Below are 12,094 nucleotides of genomic sequence, written 5' to 3'. Positions count from 1 at the left end.
AGCTGCATGGTCTGTTTGATTGTGACTAGAGCTTCTATGGCAATGATGAGAAAAGCATTGTGAAGCAAGAAATATGTGAAACCCATCGAACACACACTGACTGCTCTGAGAACAACAGCAGGAACATTGAGAAAAGAACCAAATAGCTACATCATGGTGTAGACAGAAAGAAAGTGAAACTGATATAAGGGGAAATTCTGAACTGGTGGAATAATCCCCTCCTCCTACTCACAGCCATAACCTTTACCCAGTAGCCATCCTGGGAGCGCACAGATTTATTCTGAGTGAATTGAAGTAAAACAGATTTATTCCAACCCTGCACATTTCTGAAGCAATGTGGAAACATCATGTAGCAGTCCCAGTATCTAGGCAAATCACTTTCACTTTGTGCAGATATCCAGTATGGGGGGAAGGGGAATCACAATAGACCCAGAACCCCAAATGTTCAGACTTCAGCTATAACCCCCCTTCCAGTCCTTCTCAGGCAAGAAGGGGTTGGTCCTTACATCTCATGATGTTACTTCAGTGTTGCAGAAAACTTCCAACGATCTTCACCATACCCTGAGGGCGTACGTCACTTCACAGAATCACAGAATATCAGGGTTGGAAGGGACCTCAGGAGATCATCTAGTCCAACCCCCTGCTCAAAGCAGGACCAATCCCCAATTTTTGCGCCAGATCCCTAAATGGCCCCCTCAAGGATTGAACTCACAACCCTGGGTTTAGCAGGCCAATGCTCAAACCACTGTGCTATCCCTCCCCCCCGGGCAAATACCACCTCAGAGTCTCATGGGTAACCACCTGGAAAATACAGGGCTCCAGTCTCACCTTCAGATACTGGAGATAGCTGTCGGGGTTGCTTGAGGGTTGGCCCATAGGTAGGCCTCTGCTGGCTTCTCCGCCCAGCTGGTGTAGATTTGGCTTTTCTTCCCAAGGTTGGTCTGGTCTTGTCTGGCCTAGTTTGACTTCTTTCGTATGGACAGGTGTGGTCTGGGATGGCATTTCTTCTGAGGGGGCCCTGGAGACTCAATCCAGCTCCTTGTGAAAGCACTAGTGTTATTTTGTTTTTAAAGTGATAAGGTAACGTGAGTGTCCATTATGGGATGCTGACTGCATATAAGGGGTTAGTTACCAGAGTTGCTCTGTTTGACTTCAGGATTTTTACCAGAGCATGTTTCAGCTCTCTGGCAGACTGTTGACATGTACAGGGTCAGATAACAGAGCTGGGGTTTCTGGTCTAAAACACAATTCCATGTTTGAAGCCCAGGTGAATGAGATAGGTATAGGGGTAGCAGCAAAGTCTCATCTCATTCACCTGGGCTTCAATCTGTGCAGAGTTTTGGGGGGGGGGGGAGTGAGTTTATTTGAGCATGAGCTTTCGTGAGCTACAGCTCACTTCATCGGATGCATACCGTGGAAACTGCAGAAGACATTATATACACACAGAGACCATGAAACATTACCTCCTCCCACCCCACTGTCCTGCTGGTAATAGCTTATCTAAAGTGATCATCAAGTTGGGCCATTTCCAGCACAAATCCAGGTTTTCTCACCCCCCCCTCCCCCAAACTCACTCTCCTGCTGGTAATAGCTCATCCAAAGTGACCACTCTCCCTACAATGTGCATGGTAATCAAGGTGGGCCATTTCCAGCACAAATCCAGGTTTTCTCACCCCCACCCCCCCAAACACACACACAAACTCACTCTCCTGCTGGCAATAGCTCATCCAAACTGACCACTCTCCAAGTTTAAATCCAAGTTTAACCAGAACGTTGGGGGGGGGGGGGGAGGTTAGCAAAAACAAGGGGAAATAGGCTACCTTGCATAATGACTTAGCCACTCCCAGTCTCTATTTAAGCCTAAATTAATAGTATCCAGTTTGTCTTTAGTTCTTCTCTGTGATGGAATCAACACTCCATACCTGTGCTCTCTGCAGACATTCCAATGCATCCTAGTCACTGCAGATGACTCATAGGGGCAGATTACTCTGGGCTTTTGTGCGAGACTGGGAGAGAGAGCAAGGAGCCTTTCTCTTTCGTGCACAGGAAACGCTCAATCATAGTGTGTACCCTGGAGCAGGTTCTTCCAGATCTGGCTGGCTGAGCATGTATGATGTACCGCCCTAAGGGCCACCGCACAATGTTGTCTGGAGTTTCTCCTGGTGTGGGACAGTACCAGAATGGCACAATCTGGGCCACAGTATTTAGCATTTAAATCATGCATGAAATATTTGAAAAGCTCCACAGGCATTACTTTTATCTTCACAACACCCCTATGAGGCAGTTAGCTGGGTGGTATTATCCCTATTTTACAATTAGGGAAACTGAGGCAGAGAGGTTTGATGTGTTGTGCAGGCTCCACAGCAAGTCAATATTTGGAACACAGGCCACCCAACTACCAGCAGCCTGACCTCTTGTCGTTGTCTGTTTACATACATATGTTACAGAACAACAACTTTGTCATATGGAGCACAGTTATATCTCATGACATCCCAGTTCTGTTTTCAAATTAGGGAGCAGTCATGCTGTGAAACTCAGAGGTCCCCATTTTGAAAGGTGAGCTGGTATGTACGTGTAGGGAGAACCAGTGATGCCATCTAATGGTTGGTGAGAGACAATCACCCATTCATTTGAAAACCAACGAGAGTGAAATCATCAAGGCCCTTTGGTGAAGTGGTCCCCAAATGAGATTTTATTCACTACGTGTGTTCCTTCCTGCTGAACTGGGTACTTTCTCTTGTGGTTAATCCATCCTGCAGCATCTTCTTTTCCTACATCATGTCCATATCCCTGAAATAAGTCAAGATTTATTTAGCCCTTTATTAACTCTCACTGCAGTATTGGACTTGTCTCTAATGCAAGAGGCAGGAAAGATAAGTGGAGCCTTTTGGGTTGTCTTAGAGCACAAGGCACTTGATCTGTGTGCCTGCAAGCCTCAGAAGCAAGAATATTCTCTCCAAGTGACAGTCTGAACAATGTAATCAATTGCAGGGCTGATGGCTCCATTAGTGCAAACGCCAATGGAGTCTATCAGACTGTGTCTCCTTGTGAAAGGATGGTCATCTGGCTAAAGTATAGGGCTAGGAATCGGGAGCTCTGGGTTGTATTTCTCAGTGTCACTGACCCACTTCGCAATATTGAAAGTCCCTTAACCTCTCAGTTTCTGCAGTTATTACATGAGGATGACCATACTTCTCTTCCTCCCCGGGCGCTGTGAGATTGTAATGCATTAATATTTGTAAAGCGATTTAGATCCTTGCCTGGAAGGCATAATATAATAATAAAATAGTAATATATTGTTTTAGGGCTAGATTGTGGCATGTAGCCAAAACACTGTAGCAGGAGCAATGCAGAACTGCACCTCCCCCACTGGAGGAAGAGAGTCCAAGCAGCACCATCCCATAGGGTGGCAAAATCTGCTCCCCCTGGCATGCCTGGTCAGCAATGGCACTGGCTCGGGAGGTGGAAGGTGCAAAGAGTGGCCCAGCAGCTGGGGAGGTGTACAGTGTATGGAGGGCACTTGAATGGGGTCTCAAGGCTTTGTGTGCTATAGATTCACACCCTGGCTTGTCGTGTAGTAACCCCCATGTAGAGAAGCCCTTACACTGGAGGTATGGTAAGGGACTGATGGAGTGATTGACAGAGGCATGGCTTCAGGGAAGACAGATGTGGTTTGAGCATGGCCATGCCAGCTGCTCTTTGGATTAAGGCACAAGCCAGATGATCTAGAATGGAAGGGATGGTATAGCTCAGAGTTGGATGTGTGTTTAATGGGAGCATAAAGGCAGCAAGCATGCCTGGTATTTCCCAACTAGCCACTGTAGGGTAACAAAATCATGAAGGCACTTCTGAAAGATAAGGGAGCAAACGCCTTGTGCAACCACAAATTAAAATAAAAAAGTGTTACCTGGCTAGAACACAGCAGCCATGCAAAGCTTTGTTAGAGTATTAAAATCTTGTGGGATACGTTTTCAGAACAAGTGTCCTCCCGTTGGTATTTTGCTGGTGTCACTGGAATACAGACACGTACAGCTAGCGTGCCATTTAGACAGCAGATTGACATTCCAAACTCCTCCGTACACATTGGTGTGCCACTGTACAGCACTTCAGATTGCTCCTCAATTCCCCTGCCTACTTACTGCACTTCAATTGCATAACTTGCACATGCTTCATCGGCCTTACACCACCGCATTCAAATGTGGCCCACAGTCTTGGAGTAAAAGCAGTTTATTCTGCTGTAAAATAGTCTGTGAAGTGGGAGGGTGTTATGACTAGTTTTGCCATGCAGTCAGTTAACTTTCTTATATGATTGTAACCCTTCTGCCTGTCAGAGTTGGCAGCAACAAGGGCCGGGTTCAGTATCTAGCTTCCCTGCTCCTCTCACTCCCCCACTCCTTCCATGCAGGGGAGGGTTTAAAAGGGTCTCAAGTAGCTGGAGGCAGCTGAATTTAATTGGTTCCCTAGCAACCCCTTTTCCAGGTGAACCTTATTGGGTGGTCCATGGTTCTCTCTCCTCAGTGGATAGGGAGAGCCCTTTAACCCCTTGGGACTAATTACTACATCCTTCCCCCCCCCCCCCCCCCTTTGTAGCTGTTTGTCTTGGGTTTACCACAAGACATGGTGATATTCAGAAGGTCACCCAGAGTGCATGTTGACAGATGTGCCCAGATTCACACACTCATCTCATACACATACAACCTCACAGACACAAGCTGATAACTACAGACACACGTATCTGCATCCCATTGCCATGTGTAGTTGCATTACAAATACACAGATACTCTAAACTTTCTTCTAGATGCAATTAAATACATGCTCCCACACACATTTTTCCCTTGTAAATTTACTTACATACTTTGTACATTGGCACGCATGCTTGTACAACACAGCCATGTTGTTGAAAATACCAAGTTTTTATGATCAGCAAATAACTTTCTTTTCTGTGACTTAGAACATGCTAATATGAAAAGATATTTTATCATGGATTAAGAGTCCCACCCACAGCCCTGTGGTTTCCCCACTGAAAGAGAGGTGGATTAACACAAACTGGGTTTGAGAGACCACAGAATATCCCCTCCCACACACAACCCTGGGGGGATACCTGTCAGTCTAGAAGAGAGTGCAGCCAAAGAGCACCCTGTGGTTGACCCACTACACTTAGCAAGTTGCAGTCCCTTGTGAGGTGAGAGGGAAACCCTCCCACAGGCTAACAATATCTGAGAGGTCTTTTGAAAGTGCAGTCAACAGGAAACCAAGTGTTATTCAAAGGTATTCTGTCTTTCACTCTCTTCCTCTTCAGCTCTTGCTTGATTTATCATCTCTTCCCAGCCACCCTCTTCTATTGATTAATGACAGATAGACTGAGCTGTTGATGATTCAGGAAGGTTTACTGATTGGCTGAATTATATATGATATAAACCCTTCTCTCTCTCTCTCTCTCTGTGTTTGTGTGCAGAGGGTTGATGGGACATGTAACACAAACTTCAAAACAACTAAGACACGGGAGCAAGTTTTCCAGGTTTTTATGGAATTCATTGAGGGCAACACAACTATTCTGGTGAGTCTTGAGCGGTACTAGTCTCTGGTTCTTTCAGACCCCTTTGTGACATGTGACCAGAAACTTCCAAAGAAGAAATCCAGAGGGTGGGAGTGGTTGGATGGAAGGAGTGGGTTACCGATAGGGGCTGGCAGATCATCATCCATTGGTGAGTGTGATTTGGTTGTGACAGTGTTTTTTCACTGCAGACACCTTGAGTTAGCAAAAAGTGAGACAAGCTAACAAGTGGTTTGCCCTTTGCCTCAGAGTGCATGACTGCCTCGTGATGTGTCATGACTGTGGCATTGGTGTCTGAACACAAGGTGTGTTAACAAGGAAACTTGTGATTCACAAATTTAATCTAGTGAAGACAAAGCCAGGAAGTGGGAGCAGGAGGGAGATTGGTGGTGCATTGTGCTGCCCTGTGTGAAACTTTGAAAAGCAACTTCTGTACTCCCACACCCTGGTCTTTGAATGGATAATATTAACTCCTTCCCTGCTGGCCTGTGCTGTGGCCTCAATGGGCAGGATATAATATGTGTCATGACCTCAAAGGCTGCTGTCTCATTCCACTGTCACACACAGAGGCCGCTTCAGTGGAACACCAGCACTTCAAATGTACCAGGTAACACAGGGTAGCATTTGAGGAGCATTTTCCCCCCACGTTATCAAAAGTGCTGGGCAGTGGGAAAACAGTTTGACAGGCCCCAAATTGGCCCACATTCTCCCTCTCCTAACAAAATAGACTTCTCATTGTGGGGGGAGAGAGGGATTTTCAGAACATATCCGTTCCTCTGGCTAAAATGAGGGATGCTGAAGCCTTAAGATCCTGGTTCTGCAGCCAGGTGACACACCACTGCTTCCAGAGCTAGGAGTCTGAGTTTGTTGGGATGTGTGAAGCTAGTTCACATAAGTCCTTGCCTCATGCCACCCTACTGTGTTGGTTTGAGAAAAAGCAGGTTTCTGAAATATAGTTTTTAGAACAGGTTTTGGGCTATATGAGCCTAAAGGGTGTGTCCTAGAATGAAGAGCATCTCCCCATTATAACGACCATTGCAAGTCAAGTATCCCCCTCTCCTGCCTACAGACTGGTGATTGTGAGCCTTTGTAGGGGCATGTATTGAGTGACAACCTTGTGGCAAATTTATCCCTGGCGTAAGACCATTGATGTCAGTGAAGTTGCACCAGAGATTGATTTCGCTTCCTCTTATTATTTGTTTTCCCTCCCCAAAGTGACCTTAAAATGTGCATGGATTTTTCCCCCCCATTTCAGAAAAAATACCTCAGGCGTCTGCATGATATCCACCTCATCCTCGAGTCCTCAGACTTCTTTAAACGACATGAGGTGAGCTGTGGGTGAGTGCGTAGGGGTGGGGGGCAGCGTTGCCTGTGTGGGGACTCCTTGCTGCCTCAGCTTGCCATTCAGATAAGCTTTTAGACTACCCTATTGGCGAGAGAGGGGCTCGAGGAGAGTACCGCAGAGCAGAGAACTAATACGTGTTAACATCACGTGAGCCACCAAGTCTCCTTCCCAAGAGCAGAGAATATTATTCCAGCTGAGAGGTGACAAGTCCTCCAATCCCAGCTTCCCCCAGCAGGAGTTCGCTGTAAGGAATGGTTTTCTAGTGCTAGCTTCTCACAGCTACTCCACTCCTGGTTGGTTCCCGAAGGAATCGGGCTAGGGGTGCTGGTGCTGTGAGGTCTCTCATTTGGTCGGTGGCAGAACCTGATTCTGATTTTAGACTAACAACTTCAGTGGAGTTCTTCCTGATTTACACCAGTGTAAATTAGTTCCCTAGTTTCCCCTACCAGGCACTGTAGTAGAGAAGATGTCACTGGTAGCTACACAGCATTATTGGTGTATTTACTACACTGCAGGCTATGAGATTTGTGGGTATGGAGAGTTGAGCCAGATCTAGGAACTTCACTGTACTACGCCAGGTGCGAGGCTGTCATCTGTGATCACTCTGACAAGCGCAACAGTCCTTAGCAGACTGTGTGTTTGTTTGAAGCTTTGAGATCTGGCCATTTATTTTACACTGTTGGCAGTAATTCCCCCTTAGCCGCTGGCAGGATTTTTGTTAATCAATAATTGGTTTGGGCCATGATCTCTCTCCAGGCATCTTGTTCCCTCCCAAATAACCCAGATACATTGTCAGTGAGCTAAAGATTCACCTCTGTTCCCTCTCTGCTGGAGTCCTGTCCTGTGGTGCCCCTATATCAGTACAGTGCAGTCAGGATACAATGAGCAGCTGGCATACTGCTTGTCATTATATAGGCTTTGCAGCTCAGCAGTCGTCATTTGTCTGTACAGGTATAGTTGATGGGGCCTTGCCTATGGGGCAGGGAGGTGGGAGGGTCAGGGAGACATTAATAACACTTGTGCATATCATCACCAATCACTACCCTGCAGGTCATTGGAAGTTCACTACTCTTTGTGCATGATGACAGCGGACATGCCAATGTATGGCTGATTGATTTTGGAAAGACCACGCTTCTCCCTGATGGGCAGACCTTGGACCACAGGATCCCCTGGCAGGAAGGCAACCGGGAGGATGGGTACCTGCTGGGATTGGACAATTTGATTAGTATCTTGGACAGCATCACTGAAAGATGAGAAGAGACTCACACAAACTCATGGGGCTGCTTTGTAACCTTCTACTCTACTAGGACCTCTCCATTAGAGGTAAAACTCCTTTAAGTCTCTCCAAACTCCTGGGGTTACTGCAGTAAAAATGGTGCTGCTTTCAGACCCAGACTGTTCATGATGAAAGTGACTGCATTGGCCTTCCATGAACCAGAGTGACTCAGGATTGGTCGTTAGTGAATCAAATTAACTTCGGATTGGTCCTCCGTGAATCAGGGTCTCCAAACTCAGGAACCAAACCAGCATGAATCCAGGAGGTTTGTACAGTAAATCAGAGTGACTCTGATTTCAGATGAACCAAAGTGACTCTAGATTACCTGTTAGTGAACCAGAGTAAATGGCAGATTGCTTGAGGTTATGGGGAGGGTTGAGCAGAATTCTCCACTGGATGGCATTGCTTTGAAAACAGCAGGAGTGTTTGCTCCTTAACCCCAAGTCACTAGGCTGCCATTTATGTTATAGATTAGGCAAGGCCCGCCCCAGCTATTGTATTACATTACAAGTGTGTGCAAGATGGGAAATCCTCCAGGAATGAGGCCCAGAAAACATGGGGAGAAGGGTGATTATAGTTCATGGCAGTGGTTGGTTTAGTGTCTGCAAGGGACAGCTGCTGTTGACCTTTTCTCTTACTCCCTGCCCTGGCCTATCCTCTTTTTTATCTAAGAACATTCTTAACTATTTCCAGGTAGTTCCTAATGAGGTCACAGGTAGCCCATTAAGTAAATAGCACCAGGTTGTCTCTGGCACTGTGTGACTTTCAAACTGTGTATGATATTGGAGAGGCTGGTGAAGTGGTAATGCTGGCTCTTGCAGCTGGACAGCATTTGTGAAAGGTCAATGGCATCTCTCTTTAGCAGGTGGGTTGGGGGGCAAAATTAATTTTTCAAGGGCTTAGTTATTTTAGAGAAAAAACCAAATCTATCTAAATACTAGCAAGCCAGTTATCAACATGCCACTTTACACCAAGGCTTAGACTCTCCATCTTTTTGCTTGTGGGTCAGATTTCCTGGTGGTGCCATGTTCATTCTTTTGCCACACCGAAAGTGTCAGGGCATAAGCTGAGTGGATCAGAAAGGAATTGTATCCCCATAAACATCATTACACTGTTGGCTATATCTGTTATGGGCATTCTTCCTTGGAAGCATGAGGTATTCACCACTTTTGAAAGCAAGGTATTACATTACTAGACTAGAGGTCTGATTGCTGTGCCATATACCCTGATTGGGGCCTCTAGGTGCTACCACAATACAAATGAATATTTCTGTGCTCATCCCATATCCAGATATCTGACAGTGCAGTTTCCAAGTTGGAGCCATCTGCCATGTAACAAGACCATATAGTCATTAAAATCACTTTCTTTAGAAGTTAAAAGTTGTTTAAGCAACATCAGTTGATCAGAAATCACTCTCTTTTGCCAATACAACTGTAGTCAAAAGAAACTTCAGAAATTTTGGAATAACTGAAAGTAGTTCCTTGCTTCTGTCAGGAATCACTACACCAATGATCACTGCAAAATGAGGTAAAGGAGACTGTACAATTCTTGTTTGGAGCTAAATGTACATGATGTAATGGTTGTATTAAGGGTTGAGGAGCCTAGGATAACTTCTCAAGGAAGCCACTTTGGTTCATTTACTGGAATGAAGTTGGAGCCCAGTCAAGTTTAATAACTTCTGTTATTTTTCATCTACATTAAAGAAAGCATTGATGTTAATAGTGCTGACCATGCCAACAGTGACCTAGAAGATCAGTTATCCAAGGTACTACTGGGGAAGCAATTGAAATAGAGCAGTGTGAGTATTTTACACCAAAACTGAAATTGCTCAAAATCTGAAATTTGTTTTTATATTTAGTTGAAAATTCAAAACTTTCCCTATGTTTGTGAATCTTTTGGGGTTTATATTCAGTGAAAATGGTCCTGTTTTTGAGCTGAAAAAGGTACAAGTTCGCTTGAAATAGGACATGACTTACAGAAAATGTAGGCCCCTTTTCAAGTGAATGCAGTCTTTCATAGAAAGCATGCATGGTTTTATTCCAAATGTCCCTAGGTTGTGAAATATTTTAAGATAGCAAAATGACCTGCAGTGAAATTTGCCAAAAATATGGTGAAAATGTTTTCCTACTTTCCCATAGCCCTAATAAAAACAACCCTGCTTGCAATGATTCAAGAGAACGGGTTAAAATAGACTAGGAAACACAAATTGTTCTTTACAGTTTGAATCTGAGTTCTTACAGGGGATAATTAGATGAGAAAACCCCTGGTTTTCATCATGTGATTGGCAGGAGTGCCTGAAATAACAGGGACAAAAATGATAAAATCACAGAAGTTAGAGATGGTAATGCAGCAATTCTCCCTGCAAGTGCAAAATTATTACTTAAGGTTCATTTAATAACACTTTGTCCTGTCTAGTTTTAATTGGCAGTGAGAGTTAAATTTCTTTCTTTCGTGAGTACATATGCCAGCATTTTGCACCTATGCAACCTCATGCTCTAGGGAAAAATTGGTGATGAATTTCCTTTGAGCAGAATTTAGAAACCAAGATCTATCTAGGACTCATGTCAAATCTGTTTAGTTCTACAGTTCCAAATGGAAGTTGGAGGCAACACGGAAGCAATAGCTCCAAAAACAGCAGTGCTGCCATTTGAAAAGGTATTTTGCAGTAGACAATCTCAGGGGAAAGTGCTCTGTCATGGAAAGGGATCCATTCCTGTGCACTTGTTGGAAAGGACAGCAGAAGGAAAAGCTTTATTACAAGAGACATCGAGCTGTGAAACTCTGTCCATTTCAAAATGACAATTGTAGCAAAGTTGTTTTGAAGTGGCTTTTTGGCCTATACCAGAACTAGTTTGGAAGAAGCTACAATCCAACTCCTACTTGCTGGTAGACAGCTGTGGAGTCAGTTATATGAAAGAAGAAAGGGGAGGGAGTTTTGTACAGCAGTTAGAACATGGAACTGGGAGCCAGGACTCCTAGACTGTTTCCTATCTCTGCCACTGACTTGCTTTGTGGTCATGGGCAAACTTCCTATGCCTCAGTTTTCCCATCTGTAAAATGGGAACAATAATACTTACCTACCTCACAGGGATGTTGTGAGGCTTCATTAATTATTGTTCGTAGGGTGCTTTGAGATCGTTGGAGGAAAGATGCAGTATAGAGAAATGCAAAGAAATAGTTAAACTGAATTAAAAATAACTGATTTTTGTCCATCCCTTAAGGATGCAAGTTCAGATGAAACTCAGCCCAAGAAATTTAAATTGAAATCCCTTTTATGATGATATACAGAGGGAAGAAGTCACTTTGGGTCTGATCCAATTCCTGTTGAAGTAAATGGAAAGACTTCACTGGGAGTTGGACCAAACCCTTAAACAATTCAGAGGGCCCTTGCTTATTTTTTGTATTATTATTATTACTGTTTGTTATTATCAAGATACTGAGAACTAATGGCCTGTATCCTCTACAGTGCATCCTGTTCTGAACACTACAGTGCAATTATGACCAAGGTCATTTTTGACATTCTGACTGTATCGTTTGAGTACTTGTTATTCCAAGGTGTGTATGTTACCAAATAAATGAGTTTGGGGAAAAAAAAGCCATCCAACATGGTTTGATACTTGAACTGTGATTTCTTTTTCTCTCCTCCACAGAGAAACCCTGCAGGAGATTATTTCTCCAAATGTTTCTGTTGGACTTCTTTGAAGTTCCTGTAAGGCAATGTTTGGTAGCTGTGCTGATGGATGGGTAAATGTTTTATATTGGCTTTGCAGGGCAACAGCACACCACAGCTTGCATTTTGTTCTCATTGTTGCTCTTTACATAGTCTAAGAACTGTGTTTGATGTAGGAGTTCTAAGAGTGCATCCCAATACCCAAGACATATTTGATATAATGGGACTTGAGCCCTGAAGGTTAGAAGA

At 44.4% G+C, this 12,094-nt stretch overlaps 1 protein-coding gene across 4 annotated transcripts in view; it reads left to right on the top strand.

Annotated features, from left to right (window-relative positions):
- ITPKA (inositol-trisphosphate 3-kinase A) overlaps positions 1–11,772 on the top strand; it is a 50,786-nt gene extending 39,014 nt beyond the window's left edge. For 2 of the 4 annotated variants that reach the window (XM_073348708.1, XM_073348709.1), the window contains 3 exons: positions 5,456–5,557; positions 6,810–6,881; positions 7,950–11,772. In XM_073348708.1, coding sequence (XP_073204809.1) covers positions 5,456–5,557; positions 6,810–6,881; positions 7,950–8,153 — 378 coding nt within the window. In that variant the 3' untranslated portion in view covers positions 8,154–11,772. The remainder of the gene's footprint in view (positions 1–5,455; positions 5,558–6,809; positions 6,882–7,949) is intronic. The other 2 variants (XR_012159455.1, XR_012159456.1) reach the window with 2 other exon arrangements.
- The last annotated feature ends 322 nt before the right edge of the window (positions 11,773–12,094 follow it).

The sequence above is a fragment of the Lepidochelys kempii genome, chromosome 6 (genome assembly GCF_965140265.1).
Source record: "Lepidochelys kempii isolate rLepKem1 chromosome 6, rLepKem1.hap2, whole genome shotgun sequence".
Lineage (NCBI taxonomy): Eukaryota > Metazoa > Chordata > Testudines > Cheloniidae > Lepidochelys > Lepidochelys kempii.
This window is presented reverse-complemented; position numbering and strand designations above follow the sequence as displayed.